This window comes from Passer montanus, unplaced genomic scaffold (assembly GCF_014805655.1).
Source record: "Passer montanus isolate IOZ18808 unplaced genomic scaffold, ASM1480565v1 scaffold135, whole genome shotgun sequence".
NCBI lineage: Eukaryota > Metazoa > Chordata > Aves > Passeriformes > Passeridae > Passer > Passer montanus.
The window spans coordinates 397,261-422,942 of NW_024360386.1; the positions used below are offsets into that span (position 1 = coordinate 397,261).

Here is a 25,682-nt window from a genome sequence, read left to right on the forward strand (position 1 = left end):
CCTTTTTTGGGCTTATTTTGCCCAGAAAGAGGTAGCCAGACTGTCCATAACTCTTTGTTTTCATTGTCTTGTATTGTCCTAATCTCAATTGTCCAAATTTCATTACTCTAATTATATTACTATTGTTATAACCATTTTATTACTATTAAACTTTTAAAAAATGTTAAAAACAAGTGATTGGTGTTTTTCACCTTGTGCAAAAACCACCTTGGGACAAAGGGGAGGGGAAAGTTTTGGGATCAGTTTGGGGCAAATAGGCTTTCCCTCCTTGAACCAAGAAATGAAGGACTTGGAGGGGGAAAAGAAGCAAAGAGAAAATTTCCCAAATATAATGATTGTTGTTGTTGTTGTTTGTTGGCATTTGACCCAGCAGAACTTCAGGAGGAAATTTCAGGAGGAAGTTGTTGGCATTTGACCCAGGACACTTCAGGAGGAACAAGAGGAGGCTCCCAGAACAACCAGATCCAGCTGCAGTTCGTCCTGCAGGCTGAAAAGATAATTCATTAATAACATTATTAATCTATTGGAGCAGAAATTCCATGCCCAAAGGGGCTGTGCTAACGGGAATTTTGTGTGAAAAATGTGTATTTTATGATTGGCTTTTTGCAAGTATTAAAATGAATATTGTATTATGCTAGAAAATTATGCAATATTAATTTTCTTAAGTAGTATATTAAATATAGTTTTAGGTTATAACATAGTGTTAAAATAGAAACTATGCTATGCAAGATATTTGTTTAAGAAAGGACTCGCACCAGGTAGGAGCCACAGGACACCTGAATCTTTCAGAGAAAGGGAATTTATTGCTCCCTTAGCAGCAGAAAACTAACTTCTTCCCACCTCGCTCAGACTGGAACACGGCATGAGGATTCAGAGGGAGAAGTTGACAGTGACTGGACAGAATCCTGTGTTAGAATGGAATTTGTGCATCATGTACGAGCTGTATGAATATGCAACAGGCAATTGTTTTTAAGGGTTAATCCTCTGTTAACAGGTGTCCTTTTTCGGGCTTGTGTTGCCCTGAGAAAGGTATCCGGACGTCCGAATCTCTTTGTTTTTATTGTCTCATATTGTCCTAATCTCAAACAGGGGTCCTTTTTCGGGCTTGTGTTGCCCAGGAGGAAAAGGTACCCGGACGTCAGAATCTCTTTGTTTTTATTGTCTCATATTGCCCTAATCTCAAATGTTCAAATTTTATTATTCTAATTAAATTACTATATTTTATGACCGTTTTATTACTGTTAAGCCTTTAAAATTTTCAAAAACAAGTGACTGGTGTTTTTCACACAGGGCATCCATTCCCAGCCCTGCCCAGGCCACCACCGACCCTGTCCCCAAGTGCCACATTTTAAATCCCTCAGGGCTGGGGACTCCACACTACCCTGGGCAGCCCATTCCAATGCTTTACAGCCGTTTCCATGAAGGAATTTTTCTCCAAATCCCCCCTGAGCTGCCCTGGCCCAGCCTGAGGCCGTTCCCTCTCTCCTGTCCCTGTTCCCTGGAGCACAGCCCGACCCCCCCGGCTGTCCCCTCCTGCCAGGGACTTGTGCAGAGCCACAAGGGCCCCCTGAGCCTCCTTTGCTCCAGGCTCAGCCCCTTCCCAGCTCCCTCAGCCGCTCCTCAGAGGATTTTCTGCACCCCCTCATGTGCTCGGGTCCAGGGACGGACAAGACTACACTACCCAGCGCGCACCGCGCGCAAGGGGCCGCCCACCCCGCTTCCTCCCCGCGCGGAGCATCACGGGACCTGTAGTCCTCTCGCTCTCCGTGAAGTTCGCCCTGATAAAGTTCCCGCACCTTTCCGGCTACCTGTCTCTCCCCGGCAGGGGCGGGCCGCGCCGTTCCCATGGCGACGCGCCGGCTCGGCCAATAGGGAGCGTCGTTCTACGGGCGGGGCCGCGCGGCGGGCCAATGGGGAGCGGCGTTGCTGCGGGGCGCGCTGGCAGCGTGCTCGCCGAGTCTCCTTGGGGCCGTCCGTGTGTCCGCGGGCCGAGATGGGCGGCGGCGGCAGCACCCGGCGCGTCACCTTCGAGGCGGACGAGAACGAGAATATCACCGTGGTCAAGGGCGTGCGGGTGAGCGCGGGGCCGGCGCGGGGTTCGGGCTCGGCCCGGCCGCTGCTCCCCTTCCCGCTGTCCCTCCCTGTCCCGCCGGGATTTCCCCTCTCTGTGAGGGCAAGGAGCGCGCTGAGCCCTCCCAGGGGCGCCGTGAGCCCTCCTGGGGGCACCGTGAGCCCTCCTAGGGGCACTCTGAGCCCTCCCAGGGGCGCCGTGAGCCCTCCTGGGGGCCCTGTGAGCCCTCCTAGGGCCACCGTGAGCCCTCCTGGGGGCACTCTGAGCCCTCCCGGGGGCACCGTGAGCCCTCCCGGGGGCACTCTGAGCCCTCCTAGGGGCACCGTGAGCCCTCCCAGGGGCACCGAGAGCCCTCCCGGGGGCACCGTGAGCCCTCCCAGGGGCGCTGAGGGCGGCGGGAGCGGCGTTTGTCTTTCCCTGACCTCTGTCCGCTCCTCCCTTGGCCGTGTCCCGCTGCCCTGCGCCCCGGATCCGCCTGTGTTTGTCACCGCTCTGCGCGACATTAAACACCAGCCGGGGCCAGCCTGCCGTGGCAGGGACACCTCTGAGTGCCCCACGCTGTCGCAGGGTCCAGCCTGGCCGGGGACGTTCAGGGAGCCAGGGGCAGCCGCGTCCTGTGCCAGGAGTGCCATTACACCCTGTGATGTCCCAAATGTCAGCGCTCAGGGGCACACAATCAGTGTGGGTGTTAATACACATCATCAATGTGTTAACACAGATCATGTGTGTTAATACATATAATCAATGTGTTAATGCACATCATGTGTGTTAATACACGTGTTAATACGCATCATGTATGTTAATACACCATCTGTGTTAATACACATGTGTTAATACACACGTGTTAATGCACATAATATGTGTTAATACATATAATCAATGTGTTAATACATATAATGTGTGTGTTAATACATGTAATCAATGTGTTAATACACATAGTGTGTGTTAATGCACATCATATGTGTTAATCCACATAATCAATGTGTTAATACAGATCATGTGTTAATACAGATCATGTGTGTTAATACAGATCACGTGTGTTAATATGCACATAATGTGTGTTAATGCACATCATATGTGCTAATACACATATGTGTTAATACACATTTGTGTTAATGCACATAATCAATGTGTTAATACACATAGTGTGTATTAATACACATAAACAATGTGTTAGTACATATAATGTGTGTGTTAATGCACATCATGTGTGTTAATACACGTGTTAATATGCATCATGTGTGTTAATACACATCATCTGTGTTAATACACATGTGTTAATACACACGTGTTAATGCACATAATATGTGTTAATACATATAATCAATGTGTTAATACATATAATGTGTGTGTTAATACATGTAATCAATGTGTTAATACACATAGTGTGTGTTAATGCACATCATATGTGTTAATCCACATAATCAATGTGTTAATACAGATCATGTGTTAATACAGATCATGTGTGTTAATACAGATCACGTGTGTTAATATACACATAATGTGTGTTAATGCACATCATACGTGCTAATACACATATGTGTTAATACACATTTGTGTTAATGCACATAATCAATGTGGTAATACACATAGTATGTATTAATACACATAAACAATGTGTTAATACATATAATCAATGTGTTAGTGCACATCATATGTGTTAATACACGTGTTAATACACATCATGTGTGTTAATGCACATAATATGTGTTAATACATATAATCAATGTGTTAATACATATAATAAATGTTAATACACATAATGTGTGTTAATACAGGTCATGTGTGTTAATACACATATGTGTTAATACACATATGTGTTACTACACATAATCAACGTGTTAATCCACATAATGTGTTAATACAGATCATGTGTGTTAATATACACATAATGTGTGTTAATGCACATCATATGTGCTAATACACATATGTGTTAATGCACATAATATGTGTTAATACATATAATCAATGTGTTAATACACATAATGTGTGTGTTAATACACATGTGTGTTAATACAGGTCATGTGTGTTAATACACATATGTGTTAATACACATAATCAGTGTGTTACTACATATAATGTGTGTTAATACATGTAATTAATGTGTTAATACACATAGTGTGTGTTAATGCACATCATATGTGTTAATCCACATAATCAATGTGTTAATACACAGTGTGTGTTAATCCACATAATCAATGTGTTAATCCACATAATCAATGTGTTAATACAGATCATGTGTGTTAATACAGATCACGTGTGTTAATATACACATAATGTGTGTTAATGCACATCATACGTGCTAATACACATATGTGTTAATACACATTTGTGTTAATGAACATAATCAATGTGTTAATACACATAGTGTGTATTAATACACATAAACAATGTGTTAATACATATAATCAATGTGTTAATGCACATCATATGTGTTAATACACGTGTTAATACACATCATGTGTGTTAATACATATAATAAATGTGTTAATACATATAATAAATGTTAATACACATAATGTGTGTTAATACACATATGTGTTAATACACATAACCAATGTGTTAGTACATATAATCAATGTGTTAATACAGATCATGCATATTAATACACATCATATGTGTTAATACACATGTGTTAGTGCACATAATCAATGTGTTAATAATCAATGATTGGATGCAGGTGCTTTTATTGAAGAGCTCTGGCTGTACAGACCCAAATCTGACTCTGCCATGGCTTTGGGATGAACATGGTTTTATATTCCATCCTTCTATAACTTACATATTAATTATTAAACTTACACTGTTCTGCTGTATACATTGATTCCATCCAAGCACAGGCTTCTCGTGATCCCCCCAACCCCTGAACACAGTTTCTCATGATTCTTCTTTTGATTAAACAACAATTATCTCTAAACAATCATCACACCTAACAGTTCTATCATTTATCATATACTGGTTGCACAGGTGCAGTTTCACATGATCTGGCACACACAAGTTCTGATGTTTCCCAGGGCCTATTTTAACATTTTCCCAGGGCCTACCAAGCATAACTTTCTTTCTAACTCCCCAAATTTTCTATGATTTTAAAATCTTTTACTGTCACAAAGAGAACTTGTGACACCAGGAGCTTTGGGGATCCCTGCAGCTTAGGAGTTGTTATCACTCCTACCAGAAGTGATAATAATTTATCATTTATTGCTGTTTTTAGGGAGGAGAGGTGCAGGAGAAGTCCTAAGAGTTAATTCTCTTTCTGCAAATTGATATTTTTTTCCATTTCTGGTCGTTTAATGCTCTTGAGTAAATAGGTGACAGTGGTATAAATGGAATATATTTTATATATTCCATACAGAGTGGAGTTCATGTGCTCTGAAATGTGCCCAGTGAAGCTTTGGCTGCCCCTGGATCCCTCTGAGTGCCCAAGGACAGGGCTTGGAGCACCCTGGGACAGTGGAATGTGTCCCTGCCATGGCAGGGGGTGGAATTAAAACTCTTTAAGGCCCCTTCCAACCAAAATAATTCTGTGATTTGATGACAGAAGTTGGAATCCATAAGTCCTAAGCTAATAATTCTTTCCCTTTTGTTAATTTTATCCACGGGCTTCCATTGCAACTGGAGGCTGCTCTTACCCTGAAGCATTCTGCACAATTTGGGTATTTTTCTGTGTGCTTGTGTCAACATCAGAATGAACTTTGTGTTCCACTGTGACCACCCGTGTTGCACAAGCCCTTGCAGGGCTTCCCCAGGATGAAATTCTTCCTGGGTCGAGTGCTGTGCACCTCAGAAAGGCCAATTAAATCACTGAGAAAGGCAAAAATACTGATTAATTACCAGCAACACACCCAGAGGTGTTCTTTCCTTAATTCTGTATCCTCTGTGAGAGCCAAAATAATTTTATTTTATTTTGTGAGGCGAACAATTCGGGGCATTGCTTTGTGTTGGGGGCTGCATTTTAGCAGCTGCCACGTGTTGCAGAGAAGCCCCAGGTGTGTTTTTCTGAACTTTTCTTGCATTTGGAGGGGAAGTGGGGCTGAGGAGGAGCTGAATTTGTCTTGGTTGTGTTTTGCAGCTCTCCGACAGCGTCATCGACCGCATGAAGGAGCCGTCCTCACCCGGGGGGAGGCAGCACCGAGGATCAGGTGCAGGTTTGCTGCTGCTTTTCTGCTTTTCTTGGGGGAAAACAAATCAGGTGTGCCCTTCAGAGCATCAGAATGAACTCACTGCCCTTTCACAAAGATGATTTTTTTTTGATATTAACTTTTCTGCTTGTAGACTGTTAGAGGAGTTAATTCCTTGTGTCTTTTTTCTGGCTGATATTCAAAGGTAAAACACAAATTAGAGTTGGTTTTCCACACTGTTATCCATTGTTAAAGATTTAAAAACTCCAAAACACCCCAGAAGATGTCTTGAGTTCTGAAGAGAAAATTCTTCCTTTAATCAAAACTGACTTTTCGTTTGGGAAGTGTTGGAATGCTGGATGTTGAGAATTTTAAACTTTCTGTGCTTCAAGGCACAAGAGAACACGGCGTTTGACCTCAGGCCATAAAACAAACTTCCAAAATTAATTAATAGTACTAAAATGACAAGTGTATAGTTAGTTAAAAGTGTGTACTATCACAAATTAAAAAAGTTAAAATTTTAAAATATAAAACAAGATAGAAGTTTTAAAGTAACAACAAATTATTCTTCTTTACCTTCTTCTTCATAAGTTTAAGTAATCTTCTGTAATTAAATTGAAAAGTCTACATTAGAAACTTCAAAAAATCAGTTATTAAGTTAAAAAAGAAAATAATCTAAGTGTCCTTTCTTAATTATCCTGAGCCACTGAAACTCCATCCAAACCCAGACAGCAACACAAAAAAAGACACAAAACCACAAAAATTAATCCATGAAAACAAGCAAGGTGTGACCCAGCTCGTGAGGAGGCACCAGCAGGGCTCATTTTACAATTTTGTGACAGGGGGCCTTGGCTTATTTAATAAATAACAAATAAATTATTAATAATAATACATAATAATAAATAAATTAAACAAATCAATCTAATAAAACAGAAAATCTCTGTGCCTTTAATAGAATCTGTTTCTGCAAAAGGGGAAAAATCCTTCAGAGGAAGGACAGAGAGCAGGACCCAGCTGCTGCAGGAGTGAGGAGCAGTGGCAGAGATGGCAGCAGGTGATTTGTGATCTCCCTGAAACCTGGGAAGTTCAAGCAAGGCTCTTCTCAGTGCTCCAGAAATGTTCATGAGAGCAGAATTCCCCAAGGACCTCCTGCCTGACAGGAAATCCCAACAAACTCAGCACTGATTAAACACCAGTCCTGTGGCAGCCTTGCAGCAAGACTTGAGTGAACAGAATTCAGCATCTTTGTGTTTTCTGGAGCATAAATTTGGTTTCCTGGTAATTGGAGGGGTCTGTCCCAGAATCCCACAATGGTTTGGTTGGATCTTAAAAGATCTCTTCATTCCAACCCCCTGCAATGGGCAGGGAACCATGGACAGGGAATCTCATTACTTAATTTTTTTTAAATAGTAGATTTTTCACTGTGTCTCTGAATTTCATTATGGTGAAGAAATTATTCCAGATAAAGGATTTTTATGGAACAACACTTGCATGTCTTACCTGTTTCCTGTGCTGTTTGCTGTTCATCCTTAAATGTGAATTATGGCAATGGTCCTGTGAGCAAGTTCCTGTGATTTTGGGGTGTGGGAGGGCTGTAGGACTCCAGGAATTCTCTGCTAATTCACACTGTTGCATGTCTTGAGCTTTCAGTTTTGTTTCTCTTTGTGTGTGGCAAAAAGTGCTTTTTAATTTTTTTGTTAGTTTTTGTTTGTTTTGGGTTTTTCTTTTAGTTGAAAGACTTGGAGTGAATCCAGAATTCATCAGGGGGATGGAGCAGCTCTGCTATGAGGAAACATTGGGAAAAATGGGATTCTTCAGCCTGGAGAAGTTTGGGGTGACCTCATTGTGGCTCAAAGAAAGATGGAGAGGGACTGGGGACAAGGCCTGCAGGGACAGGTCAGGGGCACAGATTTGGGGAAGGTGGGAGATCCTAAAGGACATCCTATTCCTACACATTCCAGTACTGAGAAAAATCAGGATTCTTAATTTATTTAATATTCTTGAAGAGTTGCAGCATGTCCTGATGATATTAGGAATTATGGACAGCTGGATCCTGCATGAAAAACTGAATTTAAAACTGGAATGTCTCAGGAGAAGTGAGAGGGAGGCCCTGCAGTATTGCTTGTGAGAATTATTTTGTGATTTCAGTTTTTGGGAGCAACTGGAAGTTTAGAGAGTTGGGCTGAATTTCTGCCAGTTAAGCAAGAATCCTCTGCAAATAAACCCTGGCAGTTCTTGGCCCTTTCATGTGTTAATTGCTTCCATCCACCTTTTTGTTCCCACAGCACTTTTTCTGTGCTCGAACTGAAAGATGAAATAAACTGACATTTGTGATGGCCCTTTCTAGAATTCCTCTTATTTTCAGAACAGGAAAAACCCCAGAAATTTGGCAGTGCCTGGGTTGATTCCCTTTGCTGTGAGACACCTGGAAAACTCAGGAAATTCCTGATGTGGATTTTCCACTTTTCTTCCTGCAGCAGGAGCCAGGAGAGCTTGGGTTTTGTTTTTGTGTTTATTTGCCCTCCTCTATTCACAGCTCTGGGAATTCTTTCTAAAAAGAATTTTAAACTTGTACTGGAAACCTGAAATAAATGGAGTAGAAGCTTCAGGCAACACTGAGATGGTTGTGGATAACTGATAGCCTGAAAGGCCATGATTTTCTTGATATAAATGAATATTACTGTTATTAATAATAATATTCATAACAAGAATAAGAAACAATAAAATTTATACTAGTATATATATTTATAAATAATTATATATTCTTAATTGTATTTCTGATATAATACTATGTATTGATATATAATGTCAATATATTATATATTTTGTACTAGGATTACATTATATATGAATATATATTTATAATATATATTATAATGTATACTATAATCTAAATAGTGTATATTATAATATATATTTATTTATATATTGTAGTTTTATATAATTTTATAATAAGAATTAATAATACTCTTCATTTTCAGTGAGGTGCCTTGATATCCTTTGGATTAAAGGTATTGATGGAAGTGTTTTATTATCCAAAGGTGAAACGTTTTGTAACTCACCAGGTTGCTAAAGGTGCCAAAGTTGTTGTGCTGGCAGTGGAACAGCAGATTTTTAGTGGAGCTTGACATTCCTGTTATTGGATTGCAGGGGAATGGGGAAGGTGGAATTCTGCATTGGAGTTGGAGGAAGTGCTGCAGAAATGAAAAGTTTTTGCTGTCTAGGTGATGTGCAGGGTGCTCTGTGGGTGCTTTCAGGTGGCTGGGTAAGCCCTTGTCAAATGGTGCTGAAATTCCAGGGGAAAACTGGCAAATCAGGGGAGTTGAATATGGAAAATATCCATAATTGTGTAAAAGGAATGTGGCCCTGCATCCCTGGAGTGTCCAAGGCCAGGATGGACACTGGGGCTGGAGCAGTGGAACGTGTCCCTGCCATGGCAGGGGTGGCACTGGGTGGCATTTAAGGTCCCTTCCCGCCCAAACCATTCCATGAACATCCAGAACCTGCTGAATTTTCATCTTGCAAGGCATGAATGAAAAAGCTGATCCTGTGTTCCCAACATTTGTCTCATTCCCAAGCAGCATTTTGAGTCTCCCCTGAAGCTTTTGGGATTTCAGCAACCCTGCACCTCTGGGCTGCCTGGTTTTGGTGCTTTCTGCAGGAAACTCGTGACTCTCTCCAGAGCCTCACACAGCTTGGCACTGACTGGCCAAAGAGTGAAAACAGCTCACAGCAGAATCCAAAGAAACAATCACCTGTGGGTAAACAATTCCAAACTCATTCCAAAGCAGCACAACACAGGAGAAGCAAATGAGATAAAATTGTTTTCCTTTTTCTCTGAGGCTTCTCAGCTTCCCAGGTGAAAAATCCTGGGTGAAGGAATTTTTTCAGAGAATATGAATGCCACAGAGGAATTCAGTGTTTCAGTCTGTAGGCTTGAGCTGTGGTTTTGTTTCATCCCCAGCATGAGGGCCAGAGTGAAAGCCAGTTTATCCCATGACTATTGTCAGGTATCAGGGGGACTTTTAATTGATTTAATGATGGAAAACTTGGGCTGTTGCAGATGAAATTTTAAGGAAGAGCCCTGGATGTGCCAGGTCCTGTCCTCATATGTGGAAGTAAACAGGTCTCAGGCACACTCATTGCAGTGACAGCCACTTTCTTCTATAGTTTTTGCCTTTTACAAATGATTTTCTGTGTGTGGCTTCTTGCACAGAGGCAGAATTTATTTTTCAAGGAGCCTTCATTTAGAAACGTCGCTTTTTGTTTCCATCTATTCTTAGGAACAGGTAATTTTTATGTACTGCCTTCCATGTGCTTTTTGGGTCTCTGGTGGATTTGGGGAAATTAAATTTCATGCTATTCTGCTTTAGGCTGCCTGTGCTCTATTAGGGTTTGCTGAGTGCAGACGTTGCCTCTCCAAATCTTGTGTAGCACACAAATAAAGGGATTTTTGTCGTAGCTGCTGTTTAACAAGCACATCCAAAGTATTTGCTTAGCAATGGCTTGTGGGTTAAAAGTTAAAACCTTCTGCTTTTTCATGTGGGAGCACAAGATTTGTGCTTGTTAAAGCCTTCCAGTGCTTAGCAGGAAAATAATTTTGGAAAACAGCTGTTGGTGGCTGCTGTGTGATTTTTGTATTAATTTCTGCTGAGCTCAATTCAGGAGGAAGAGTTAAGTTCATGGAGCCCTTTGCAAAACATCAGGAAATAATGAGTTTTAAGGACTGGATCTTTATGCATGGAAGTGGTGCCATTCCTTTTATAGTTCTGAATAAATTGTTTTGTAGTTAAATCCTGGCAAAGCTTTAGGACTTAGAGCCCAGCCTTAGGCTGAGCTTGCTGTAAATGCAGCCAGATTTTATCCACTGTTTACAAGCCAGACTTACGTGGTTTGAGTTTGGGGGTTTTTATGTATGTTAAAATTAATTAAAAATCTGTAACAACCTGTTTTGGGTTTTTTTTCCCTTTAATTTTTCCTTAGTTTTGGTTACTTTATGCATTAAAAATCAGAAAATGCCTGTTTGGGACCCATTTGTCATGGTCATTGTTAGAAATGTCCCACGTGTGTTCTTGCAGAATTGTCTCTGTTCTGTCCTATTCCTCCTTTGTCCTTCAGAGACCTTCCTGGGATTACAGGTCAGAAAGCCCAGATAGTTGGCTCAGATAAAGAGCTTTGTAATTTAAGGGATTGTTGGAATAGAAGTCATTTGGAGCAGTTTGAATGATTTTTTTTTTAACCTTGAAGAACAAAATAAAAAAACATTGACCATTTTAAGGAGATAAACCCAATGAGTAAATTAGAGCTGTTTGATTTCACCAACACCAGTCTTGATAGCACCAAGCAAGGAAATTGTCATTCTGCTGCGTAGAATCCTCTCTGGTTTTATAGTACAACAGATATTCTTGTCCAAATTTATCTCTGCACTGACTGGAGGAGCAGAGGAGTTTAAGTGCATTTGTTTCCTTTGTATTATTGAAAAATAGCACTTGTTAGATATAACACCACTTCAGCAGCATGACGAGACCTCCACGTAATAAAACCTTTAGGTTTTAATAGTAAATTGCTACTTTTCTTCCCAGCCCAATTTATTTACAGCCAGAGACTCCTCAGTGTGGTAGAAAAAACCACTTTAAATGGACGATTTAATCGCATTAAGATGAAAAGAAAAGCTTTGTTTTATTCTTTCATCTTCAGGCTGCAGCAAAATGTTCCTAAAGCTCTTCATCACTTGTCAGCTGAGGCAGGTTAAGTGTTTCGTTGGTGCTGCTGCTTGAAAGCTTTGTGCAGTTGTTTTTTAGTTAAACTGGAGGTACCACTTAGAGATCCTTTTCTTCAGCCTCGGGGGAATGGGAAAAACTTTTATTGCCACAATTTTTTCCCCCCATCCTGCTTTGCTTTGTGTTCTGAACTCCTTGACTTTCAGCGATGTCATATTAAAGATTTGGACAACACCAGGCTGAAAATTGGGCTTCAGATATTCCTACTTGTTGGTTGAAATTGAAATTTAAGGAGTAAGGAAAGGACCTTTCTTCCTTTTTTTTTTTGGCAAGGTTTATTGTGTGCCTCTGGCATTGCTTCACGGAGGTAATTTATCAGATTCTCATTTTTAGCTCCATTAACCACGTTTGATTTCACCTCATGTTAATCACATAAAAACAAGCATTTAATCTCAGCTGCTTTTTTAGGGTTGGAGATGGTGGTTCTTCCCAGAAAGGTTCTGCTTCTCCTTTTATCTCTGGAACTTTTTTACTGAAGGAGTTGAATGGTTTGTCCAAGATGCTTCACTTTTGGTTTCCTCCTTTCCTTTTCCTCCTTTCTTTTTCCTCCTCTTCCTCCCTTCCTTCCTTTCGTTCCTTTTCTTTTCCTCCTCTTCCTCCTTTCTTTTTGTTTCCTTCCTTTCCTTTTTCCCCTTTCCTTTTTCCCCTTTCTTTTTCCTTCCCTTTCCCATGAGAATGAGGCATTTTATCCTTGATAAATCTCTCCATTATCTCCAATCCTACTGATTGACATTTCTCAACAAGGGGAGATGGCACCAATTTAGGAAATTTAAGGAGGAAAAAAGGAATATCAGGAGAAATGGGTGGGAAGAATGAAAAGGCAGTGGCTATTCAGAAGAATGATTTTGGTGTTAATCAGACACCTAAGGAAGCTGGAATTTTTGGAGGAGCACCACTGATCCCAGATCACGTTGGTCAAAATTCAGTGGTTTTGTGTTTCAGTGTTGAACACATTTATTTTTGCTTTTATTCTATTCTGTTGGCAGAAGAAAACAATATTCTACTCAAAATTGAACCTCAGGAATTCCTGAATTATCTTGGAGCATCTTTGTGATAATCAAATTATTCTTTCTCCTTTAGATTTTCCTATTTCATCTCTTCAGCTTTTTTTCCCCCAGTAGTACCTTGGTTTTCTTCCTGCTTATAATTTGTAACACTAAAAAAACCCACAATTTGTAGTAAGTATTGCATCAGCTGAGACCAGTCATTGGCACAAGTAATTTTGATTAGCAGATCTCATTGCAGATCATTAAAAATGCAGGTGTTGGATTAATGATGTTGTGAGAATTTCAAGCATTTCTGCATTATCTTTTATTTCTATACAATTTCTGAATAATGAAAATAACCATAAACATCATAATTACATATTGTTTGCAGCCTGTTTTCAGTTATTATTAAAAGCAGCAATACAGGCCTGAAAACACACATTTCAAAGTTGACAATGCTGTAGCTGTGTGCTGATAATTCAATAAAAAAAGCTGGTTTGGCTGGAGTTGGAGAAAAAGCATCAAAAAGGGTGTAAATCGCCTCCAGTTTCCTTGAGAGGAGTAAATTCTTTCTAGGAGCGTGCAGATATTTGAAATGTGAATTTTGGCTATTTCTAAGCTGACCTCTTGGCTCCTGCTGTTAATATTACATGAAATAAATGTTTTCCCACTTGCTCACTGAATTCACTTCCAGATTATTCTCCAAAATAAACAAGCTGCTGTATGGGCTGTTGGACTATGGAAATCTTGTCTTCAAGGCAAGAAATTCTTGGAAATTCTCCTTTTTAAAAGCGATTCTCACGTCCAGGACGTTGTACAAATGTTTCAATTCTTTCCCTCATCCTTTCTCCAGTCAGCAATTCCAAGCCTGAACGTGCTGGAGTTTCCATCAGAGCTGAATAAACAAATTGTACAATTATGGTTTTCTCTGCTCTGCTGGATCCTTTGTAGCAGCCTCTTGTTATCACCTGACTGAATGAACAGGAGATGAGGTTTGAGCACACCACAACAGCAGCTGAAGATCCACTCATTTCTCCCCGCTGCTCTCTTTGTCCCCAGGTTGAGATGGAGTGATTGCTTTCAGGATTTGTGCAGCCTTTTGGTGGCCCTGTCATCGATAAATGAAATTAGGACTTGATATGGAGATAGTCACCTTTTTTACTTTGCTCAATATTCATCTTCTTCTGGGAAAAGTTTTAAAATCCCTTTAAAACGTAGTGCTCAGGTGTTAAATGGCTTTAAATGTACATTGTGGAACTTTGATATCCTGATTTATCTTCCCATGCAACTCCAGCCACTGAGAAATCTGTTTAATGGGATCTGCAGAGCTATTGATGAGTGTTATCTTCTTTTTTCTTTCATTAACCTTTACCTGGAAGGACACTTCCACTGCTGGTTGTTTTTTCACAAAAAAAAAAAAAAAAGGAATATGGACTCCTATGTTTTTCTTCTCTCCCAGAACAGCTGTTAAAGTTATTAACCAGTTTTAGCCACAGAGGTATTTTTTCTCAAGGATAATTAATTAATTCACGTTTTTTGGAATCTTGTGGATGGGTTGGTGTCAGTGGCCCTGTTGCAGAGTTTTGTGGCATTCATAAAAGCTTCCTCAGAGGGATGTGTTCAGGACAGATGGGGAAAATTTATACTGGATGTGGATCTGCTGCAGAATAATTACAAAAACCTCTTTTAAAGCACTTTTCCCACCATTCTTGTCCACTGTCTTTTTCCATCATTCTTGTCTTTTCCTGGTTTAATTGTAGATTTGCTCCTCTGAGTTTCACCTCTTCCCCTTCCACTTTACCAGTGCTTTTAAAATTCTGCATTATTCTTCCCATCCTCCTTCTAGCTGAATTTCCTCACTCATTTAGGTTGCAAAAGACCCTTCAGATAATAGAATTATGGACTGCTTTGGCTTGGAAGGACCTTAAAGATCACTTTGTGCCATGGGCAGGGACACCTTCCACCATCCCAGGCTGGCCTTGGACACTCCCAGGGATCCGAGGGCAGCCACAGCTCCTGTGGGGCAGCCTGTGCCAGGGCCTCCCCACCTCATGGGGAAGATTTTTTTCTGATAAAAGCACCAGAGCTTTGAATCCTCCTGAGATTTAAAATGGGTTTTTAAATCTGTTGTCTCCTGGATTTTTGTTGGTTTTGAAGCTTGAATGGAATTGTCCATTCCGGAGTGGGTGGTTCCCTATGATGGTTTGGGATGGCATAATTAAAATTCTATTTATAGATTTATCAGGTGAAGTCATTGAAGGCCATCATGTGCCTGTTGAATCCATCTGTAAAGGGGCTCATTTTGGTGATTATTCCAATTTAACTGACCTGAGAGGTGTGAACTTGGATGCATTAATTGAAAAATTTTGGAATGGAGCACCTAGCACTGGGAAAAGGGAACCTTCCTCTCCAGCTGGCCCTGAGTACCTCTCCAGCTGGATGATGATGATAATAATAAATAATAATAATAATGTGGGAAAGTGGAGGCTCCATGGGGTGATCCTTGTGCTCAGTTCCTCGGGGACATGGCCTGGGTGAATCCACGTCCTTCTGCAAAGGGCAGGGCTGGGCTTTGGGATCCATCTGAGTTATTCCAGGCCTCAGAGGTTATTTCTGAACCTGATAAATTTGGTGGAGCTGGCAGGTGGCTCCTGGGAGGATCTGGGCTGGCTGAAGGTTAAGATGGGTACCCTGTGCCAACATCCCCACCTTAAAAAAAGCATTTATGTCACACACATGTGATCTGTGACATCAAGAAACTACCTAATGAATGGCTTTAATTAACAAGAGTCAAAATAAGTGCTGGGTGCAGCTTTGGGGTGTGCTGATCTATAAAAGCAGAGCCACCTGTCCCACAAAGAGTTGGAATGTGAGCATTTGACAGTAAAATTCCGAGCCTGGAGCCTGTGTTCCTGCCCATGGAAAGGTATAAAAATAAAAATACCCTCCCTGGAGGCCTCTGTGGGTGAGTGATGAGCAGCTTTGTGATCTTATTCTGCCCAAAGTGCAGAGCTGAAATTGGGGAAGGATGACTTTTGAGTGCCACTGATAGTGCACAATCACAGCTGGAGATTCCTCCTTAGAGATGATGGTGGCAGATGAGCTGAACATCAGAATTTCCTATTTTTGTGGCCCTGGCAGTGCAGGGAGGCCCATTTGGGGCTGTTGGACTGAGCAGGAGTTGTTGGCAATTCTTTGCATTAGTGATGACTTCTAAGAGATGTTTCAGTTAAAAAAACCCTTTTTACTTATCTGCTACGTGTAAAAATCCATAATTATTTCCCTGCCCTCTGCAGTGGTAGAAGGAGTTTGTTGAAATACATGTGAAAGAATTGAAAACAGATTTTTTTTTCCAAGAAGATGAAAAGAACACCAGTAAATTTCCCTGCACTGTCAGATAAAATAGCTTTACAATAAACTTCTGAACCACAGAGATCAGGAACTGGACAACTTAAATTGTCCTGAAAGGACACCACATGTTTAATCCTCTTGAAAGCAGAATCATCAAATCCTTCTTATCGTTGCTTACAATATGATTATTATTTTTTTAATGTTGAATTACGGAATGCTGATGCTTTTATCCATTGTGTTCCACAGAAAAGCCTTCCACTGTGTGTGGAGCAGGGATTACTGAAACAGCTGAAATGGGAATTTTCTCCACTGCTGTATTCAATTGAAGGCAGGGATGGTATTTTAAAGGTGTTTGATACTTCTGTTTCATGATTTTTATTAATTATTTTAAATTAAAAGGACGGCAAAATGACTTATGGCTAAACAGCTGCTGAAAGAAGTTATTATCTCTATATTTGATTACAGAGTTGGGGAGAAGGATGGGTTATGAAGAAGGTTTGGTTGAAATAATTCCCTCTCTTCCAGGGGCATCGAGAACACTTAAAAAAGTCACATTAAAACTCCCCAGAGTCATTTATCCACACAGCAGGAGTTCCTGCAGAAACTAAAAATTAAAGGAATTTTTATTAACTGCCTTTTTTAACTCACTGCACTTATTGGTGGGAAATACCTGATTTTATGGGCTCTCACATATTTTGGGTTGTATTGAACATTTTTCATGTTTCTTCTCTTGCACAGCATCCCTGTGTCTGTCACCTGTTTATCAAATTAAAGTCTTCCAAGACAGGATATTTCAAAATACAAAAAATATGTCAAACCCACATATTTTTGGTAGAGTGACTCTCAGGAATGAATTATTTTTATAAAACAGAGCTGTTGGCAGAGACAGGTAAAATCTAATTCAAAGAATCACAGGGGAAAACCTCCTCATCCTGTTTTTTCCAGCCCCCTCAGAAATCCAGTGTGATTTGCTTTATCCCAACATTAACAAGATATTGAAAGGAGAATATTCCAAATATAATAAGAACTGTCTTTGTTTTGTTATTTCTAAACCATGCACTGTCTTGTTTCTAATTGAAATTAGTATAAATTGATTGATACCCACATTTACATTGGAAAATAGGGAATGTAATCTATGCAAGAGCGCCTTTGGAAAGTCAAATATTAAATATTTTAAAATTATGCACACTTAATTGCATTGTTTTTGTATTTCATTAGCTTATGAGCTAGTCTGAAATATTCTTGCACATTACCAATATTTAATAGTTAATAAAAATTTCTGTCCTTGGAGGGGAGCTTTGTTTGTACTGAATTCCTGATTGGAAAAAGTGCTTGGAATTGGGAGTTCCAATGGAAAAGTTGCTGGATGTGTTGGTAGTTAAAATTGTATGAATCTGAAAGTATAATTTATTCTTGAGAATGCTGTTTAAAAATAATAATATTTAAGAAAACCCACAGCAATTTAAATGCTGGGTTTACAAGCACAGAAATTATTTTTTAGTGGGTTTAGGGTTTTCTTTCTGCTGGTGCTCTGAAGGAATGGTTCATTATTGTTTCATTGAGTGCAGGGCTAATTTGGGTTATTTATAAGGTTAAAGATCAGGTACAGCAGTATTTGAAACGCACTAAATTTTAAAAATAATTCCCTATTTTCTCTCCTGTGCTGCTCCCTGCAAATCCAGGACTCTTTGAGAACTAAAAATTAAGGAAATCAGGGTAGATTTCATGGTGTTGCTGTCTTCCCACCTGGTTTAAACACACCAAGTACATTTCCTACAGCTTTAATTGACATTTTAATCATCTCTTCCACTATCCCAAGGTGCTCCAAGCTGCATCCAGCTCAACCTTGGACAATTCCAGGGGTGGAATTGCAGCCCCAGCTTCCCTGGGCATGTCTGAGGGAACAATTTCTTCTGTTCTTACTGAAGATTTTTGGGTGACCTGTGGAAATGAGATATGGACCAAACCAGAGCTTTTATTCGGCAGAAAGAATAAATCAAGGCTATTTGCATATTATAATATTTGCATTTTACACATCTGGAGTTGAAATGGGGGGTGGGAAATTGTTTTTATTGTGGAGGAGCCCTGATCTGTGAGCTGGGAAGGCACCAGGGCTTCCTGATCCAATATTTATGAGCCTTAATGCACAATCAGGAATTTTCCTGGTGACATCTTCATTAATTCCCCCCAAGCTGCCACTGCCCTGTGCCAGCAGCTGAGGCAGATGATGGGGCTGAAGGCCAAAGGCTCTGGTTATATTCCCATTCCCTGATATTCCCACTTAAAGGGATGGAAGAACTTCCCCTTGCATGGATCCATTGTTTGGCTGCCCTGAAGTTGGTGTTCAATGCCAGAGGTGAAAGCCAAAAACTGCAGGAATTCCCTGGGATTTGGTTTTTCCAGCACAAAAAGGAGTCTTCCCGTGGCTGGGAGGTACCTTGGAGCTGTGTTCTCTGTTTGGGGAGTGTTTCAAAGGAATTGTTGTGTTAAGTCCATGAATTTTGGTGGAAATGAAAGAGATTTTAGCAAAGTTTAGCCTGGCTTGAAGTGTGGTTGATTGAGCATGGTGCTGGAGGAGCTGTGGAGGTGCCTCGTTTTTGACTAATATTTCATATTCTTTAATTCTTTACACCCTCTCTTTCCCTTCAACCTTCTTCCTTCTCATGTTGCACAAGTCCAGAGGAGGCCACAAATTTAACAAAGGGACTGGAACACCTACAAAGAGAGGCTGAGAAAGTTGGGGCTGTTCAACCTGGAGAAGCAAAAAGGTTTTGTGGAGATCTTAGAACAACCTCCCAGCATCCTGTTCACTGGACAGCATTTTTCTTTTAAATATCCAAGCTTAACTAGAAGGAAAAACAGAAGTTGGGCATTTTTTGTGTGGTGTTTTTTTGTTTTAATTCATTATCTGAACATTACCTAGCTAAGTATTTTCTAAAAGGCATTTGATTGTATCAAACCTGAGTGTCTCTTCATTAATAACTTAATGCACCTGCCCTTTGCAGAGAATTTAGTGAAGGTGCCTGCTATTAAATGTTGTTTGCATTAATGGGTTTTGTTTTTTTTTTTTCCCAAATGCAGGGCTAATGGGCAGATTCCCAGCTCTGCAGGCTGGAAGTTATTTGAATAATTTGTCCATCTCACTTTGCTGATTTCTCAGGCTAACATTTCTGAGGCTGCAGGTGTCTGCTTTCCCTGAGGTTTGTTGTTTACTGCTCAGGGTGTAGTCCTGACATCCTGCTGATTGTTTCTTTTCCGTGTAGCAACTGCTTTAAAGAGAGAGGAAAAATGTATGGATTTGGATCTTGTGATTAACAAAGGCTGAGGAGCTGGAGTCAAATACTTCAAGAGTTGTAAAAATCTTTCTGTGCCAAGCTGTTGTAGACATGGAGGATAAAATTCCTGATGGTTCCTCAAGAATTAGCATCACGTGAAGCTTTGCTCCAATCCTGCTCGTGGGTGGCCTTTGGAGTTCCAAGGCAGAGCACATTTTATGCATCTCAAACATAAAAATGGGTACTGAGAAGTCCTTCAGTCCCTTTTGCTCCTGTCTTGGTTTGAAAAGACAGGAGCCTGTGAAGGAAGCCTCTGTCCTTATCAGTTGTCCCTGAAACTACCCAAAACCTTTTGGATCCTGGGAAACATCTTGGCTTTCTGATTCTTTATTTGGCTGATTTTGAAGCACAAGTGGGTTTCAGATTAAGAAAAATAAAATATTGAATAAATATTCAATAAATATTTATAAAAATAAATACAAAGGGTTAAACAAATGGCTTTGTACACTCTTTATAAATATATTTTTAGTAGAAATCAGGCATTTTAAAATGTGGCCAAGTAGAAATGTGGCATTTTAAAAAGGTGGTGGGATAAGCCTTGCTCAGGTTTGCCAAAGGATGTTGGATGGATTGGAATCTTGGGCTCTGGAGAAGACTGAATGGAGAAATGTTGAAATCTGCTTTTTCACAAGGGTACAGGACAAGGGGGAATGGCCTTAAGCTGAAGGAGGGTGGATTTAGATTAGATTTTAGGAAGAAATGGTCCTTCAGACTTTTCCTGAAGAATTAATGGACAAATAAGAAAAGTCAGGGTGCTGTTTCCAGAGGCCACCAAAATGACAAAACCTCCTTGTGCCTGGGCAGTCCCTGCTTGGTCTGCCCTGATCCTGGCAGGAGTTTGCTGGATTTTATCATTGTTCATTTTATCATTTTATCATTCCAGACTCCCACCAAAGCTTCTCCCTCAGAGCCCTCCACAGCTGGAGAAGGGAGAGAAAATAGAATTAATAGAATTTCCCTGGAATCTCCTGGGAATGTCAGCTGTGGAGCAGCTCCTGGGTTTCTGCAGGGCTGTTCTGATATTCTCACTGCACTCTGCTCTGTCCAGCTGCACAAAACTTTTTTTTTCTTCTTAAATCTGTTATCCCAGAGACATCACCACCATTCCTGGCTGGCCCAGCCTGGTGGGTCCATCCTGGAGCTGGCTGGAATTGGTCTGGATGTGGTGGAAGCTCCCAGAAAGGACCCCCACAGCCCCTGGTCCCAAACCCTGCCCACGCAAACCCAGCACAACCATTCTGTGTCTGGGCTCTTCGTGGAGCACTTTGGTGCCTCTCAGCTTTGTGCTGATGCTTCAGGTTTTAGCTTTTCCATTTTCAGATTCTGAGCTGCTGTAGTGTGTGGGTCTGAGCTCCATATTATGGTGACCATTTGGGTTCATTTGGGTGCAGCCCTGGCTGGGCTCTGGTGCTGCCCGAGGTGCATCCATGGAGGAGATCCTTTCCATCAATCCCTGCTTTATTCTGGAGCTCTGCCCAGCCTCTGTTCTAGCTCAGCCTTCTCAAGGCATCACTGCAGCCTCTCTGGGGGTGCCCAGCCCCATTATCCCGGTGCTTTTCCATTCCCATTATCCCAGGAGAACTCTCCCAATCAAACAGCCATCCCTGGGTGTGCTGAGGGGCCAGAGCAGCAGTTCCTGGGGTTTGGAGTGTGCTCCCTTCACTGCCCACCTCCCAGATGGGTTTGTGATGGGAGCTGTGCACTCTCACACTCACCTCACGCTTTGCTTTGTGCTCCTGGAGGAGCAGGGGAAGCTCTGGGATGCAGATGTGACCTGAAATGTATCTGAAAATCTTCCTACTTTGCTGTGGGATGAAGCTGACACTGATTTCAGCATCCTGAGGAACTTCTGTTATTAAAGGGCGTGGTGGTGGGAATGATTATGCAATAATAATTTAATGTTTAATAGACTTTTATTAATATATTAATATTTTAGCAGTCTTGCACCCCCCAGGTTTAACATTCTCTAATATTTCAATGGTCAGCTGTGTTTTTATGCCCTGTAGTGTGAGCAGACATGGCTATCAAAAATGTTATTTAACATTTAATGTTAAACACTCTTTTCCTGATCCTCTCTCAAATAAATTACCTTTTCTCTTTTTAAATGCTTTTCCCCCTAGAACAAATCCCTCCTCCTTGTAGAACTACAATTTTAATTTTATTTTTTAAACTGAAACATCATAAAGCTCCCATTTGGGAGCTACCCAATTACATCTTACAATAATTCCATTGAGTGATCTACAGCTCCACTTCTATTCCCTATTAGTATTTGCCTGATCAATGGGCAACCTAATTGATTGTTGAGGTCAAATGTCTTTATTGGCTGCTGCCCGAATCTTTCCTCATTATGACAAAAACCATCCTCTGCTCTGTTGGAGTTTTTGTACTCATTTTTATGCACCAGAACCATAAATTTCATTCTGTAGATGCTGCTGAACAAGATAATCATTAATGTTATGTCAGTCGAGATAATCCCTATAAAATGGGGGTTTCCTTTTTCACCCAGCTTTTTGCTAGAGATCTGTTGAAAGATTCATATTGTCCTCTAAATTTTAATTTTAAAATAATTTTAGGCTGGGGTCTCACTGATAATGCAGAAGTTTCCCCCCACTTTTCCCTCTGTTTCTGTGATCTCAGCATTTCCTGGGCCTGGCACGACGGATATCGATTCCTGCTGCTTTTCCAAAGACATTTCTAACTGGATTAGTTGGCCAAAACTCCCATAAAATTGATGAAGCTGCTTCATTCATTCATAAAACCCTTTCGTGAGGCTGCTTTAGCACGAGCAGAATTGCAGGGAGGCTGAACTATCCCAGAAAATGTGGAATAACGATTTTGGATAATCTTTGCAGATAAATCCAGCTCCTGGACACGAGGTCACAGAGACCCTCCAGTGCCTGAAAATGAATTTCCCTGGGCTTGACCTCCCTGTGCAGGGTTTTTGTGGCCCTTTTTGGGGTTCAGCAGCTCTTTTTTCCTGGGTGTTTTGGGGTGGGATCACATCCTGGAGCTCTGGGCTTCCACGGAGGGGGAGCTGAGCCAGGAGTGAGGGAATTCCCTGGAAATGCAGAGCCTGGCACAGCTGCAGCTCCGTGTAGGTCGGGCTTTATTCCAGGCAGGATTGGGATTAAGCTGGATTTTGGTGGTTGTGGAGATGGCTTTCAGCCTTGGAGGATTGGTGGCTCTCCAGCTTTTCTCCCTCTGTGCATATTCTTGAAGAAGTTGCTTCCTTTTTTTTTGTTCTCTAGCAGAGTTTCCTTGATTCATCTGACAGAATCTAAGTGAAGGAAATATTCTTTCCATATCTTGGTTAAACAAAGTCAGGAGAATTTGGGGTAAAATCTTTGTCTAAGATCTAGAAATATGAATATTTAGGGTGTTGTAAAAGCTTTGTTGTGTAAAATGCATCTGAAAATACTTGATTCATTATACAGAGATATTTCTTTTGGTTCCATATGAATAAAAAGCAGCATTTTATTACTTTACTGTTTATGTCTCTGTCTCATCCCCACGGTTTTACTTTACAAAGACATATTTCTGAAGAAAAATATTTAATTTAATGTATAGTCCATGTTGTTTAGTTTTTGAAAGATTGCACTAATTGAAAAGCTGTTTAATAAGAAAAGTTTTTAAAGGCTCACTGGTGTGCTAAATTTCAGAGATGGTTAAACCACAAGAAAGCAACTCCAACTACTGTGAGGAAAAAAAACAAATAAACAATCGAGGACACTGTATTATGCAGTTGTTTCTGTAATTGGGGATAAGTTGTGTTCTGTTAACATTTCATTGAATTTTCTTTTAATTGCAGTTAGTGATGAAGAGCTGAAGAAAAGAATAGCTGAGGAACTGGCACTGGAACGAGCCAGGAGAGACTCTGAAGCTCAGAAGAGAAGGTTGGTTCATTAATAACAACAATATTTCAAACAAACTTGGACTTAATGCTTTTATTTTATTTATCTGCTTCCTGGAAATAACTGAATTTTGTGCACAAACTGGCAGTGAGAGCTCTGGGGGCTGCAGCAGGTTTGGATATTAAATCCATGTTCAACAACAAATGAGCTGGAATTTCCTTGTAAGAGCTGATCCAAACTGTTGCTCTAAATCCCTTTTGACCTCTTGAGCTTGGCTTTTTTGCTGCCTTTTTAAGCTCAAGCTTTGGTGATTTCTCTGGAGCCCAAATAATCACTTTGTGCTGCACAGACAGAGCAGGTGAGTCCAGGGGCTGAGCAAAAGTACCTCGGAACAGCAGCAGAAATGGGAATTCTGGCAATTCCCAGGATGTTTTGAGGAATAATGGGAGTTTTCTGGGAATTCTGTAATTCCCAGCATGTTTTGAGGTACTTTGAATATGTGAAATACTGTATTAAACCAGTTCACACCAGTAAAACCCTTTTGGTTGCTTTCTGTATATTAAAATATTCTTTTCTTAGGCATTTTTTTGTCTCAGAAATTGCAGTGACTCTGAAAGCCTGATCAGAGCCATTATTAGCAATTAAAAATTCCTCTTTAAATTTAGGAATTTTGATATCTGCTGAACTTCTGTGTTTATTTCTCCTTGCAGTGATTGTTGTAAATAGATAACACAACACACCAAGTACAAATACAAATATTCCACACTGTCCTCCACTGAGAATGGGGAGAAAGGCTCATTATGATGGATTAAAAAAAATTAGGCTGTAATTAGTACTACTTCAACTGTCTGCATAGATCTCAGTTGTTTCCTACCCAGCATTCTGTTATTTAATTGAGTTAGGTTGATGGAGTATATAATTAGATAGGACTATATTAATGTCCCAGGGAAAAAAAAAAACAACAAAATCAGGCTTTTCCTTTTTTTTTTTTTTGCATCAGCAATAAAGGAAATCAATAAATTCCAGTGAAATCCCCTCTCTCCTCAACTGAGCTTTGACAGGAAAACTTGGGTTTATTTTGAGCTTCTTGAGTGCTCAAGACTTCAGCTAAATGGGATTAAAATGTGGAAATATTTGGTTTGCAATGTCAGCCTTTTCTTATGTGATACTTTTAGTACCTTCCAGAATTCACCTTGCAGGGGTTGTGCCTTGGGCTGTGAAAGGGAGGGAGCAGATGGGGTGAAATATCAAAGTAAATTAATGATGATGATGATAAAGAAAGGAAAATATCAACATTTTTTTAACAGCTGCAATTCTTTGAATTATTTCAAAACTAGCTGCACTAGTTTTGAATAATTTAATTTTTTTTTGCCATAGCAATGGTTGTTTTACTATCATTTTTACACAGTATTTTCAATTAGAAAAATGTGGTTTTAACACAGCATAGAGGATTTTTTGTCTTGTATGGAACAACTGTAAATGATGCAGATCTTTTTCCATCAGTAAAACTTATGGTCTTTATGGGCTGAATTCTGGTGGAAGTTTGTGTTTTAAAAACATTCAAGAAACTCACATTACTCAGGTAAATTATTTTGTCTTTCATGTGCAGAATGTTCCAGCTAATGGAAACATGCAATATAAACTGTAGTAATTTGTGATATAAATTGTTCTGTTTTGGAAAACAGAACAAAAACCTGAGCTCTACATTTAAGCTTCCTGACCTTGCACTTGTGATTTATTAACAATTTCATTTCATAACCTGCTAATTTTAAGACAAATCCTGTTGGGATATGACACAAAAATTAAAGTTTTTACCTCCACATTCATGTTATAGATCGTTTTACCACGGATGGTATATTTAACATGTTGGTATTCTCACTTCTTTCTCCAAACCAGGGTTTTTTCCCCAATATTTCAATGAAATAACATTTCAACATAAAAATATCTGAAACTTTGGACTGTTTGTTGTCTGATTCCAGCTGCCTAATAGCTGATTTTGGTGCTGTTCTGTGAGCAGTGTGTGAGCACATTTGGGTTTGATTGCAAAATGTCTTTTACTCAGTTCAGACTCTGAAGGGAAGAAATCTTAATTTGAACTTTTAGATAAATTATTTATTCACACATCCATACACAGTACAGATGGGCTGCTCTAGCTAAAGTTAAAATCTGTGCTTATTTTGGGGATTAGAGCTG

General features: G+C 40.3%; 1 protein-coding gene across 2 annotated transcripts in view; it reads left to right on the plus strand.

Moving 5' to 3' along the window:
• The first annotated feature begins 1,856 nt into the window (after positions 1 to 1,856).
• Positions 1,857 to 25,682, plus strand: part of CHCHD3 (coiled-coil-helix-coiled-coil-helix domain containing 3) — a 128,804-nt gene continuing 104,978 nt past the window's right edge. The window contains exons 1-3 of one of the 2 annotated variants that reach the window (XM_039699484.1): positions 1,857 to 2,074; positions 6,138 to 6,207; positions 23,447 to 23,531. In XM_039699484.1, coding sequence (XP_039555418.1) covers positions 1,994 to 2,074; positions 6,138 to 6,207; positions 23,447 to 23,531 — 236 coding nt within the window. In that variant the 5' untranslated portion in view covers positions 1,857 to 1,993. Of the gene's footprint in view, positions 2,075 to 6,137; positions 6,214 to 23,446; positions 23,532 to 25,682 lie in introns of both variants that reach the window. The other variant, XM_039699482.1, reaches the window with a different exon arrangement.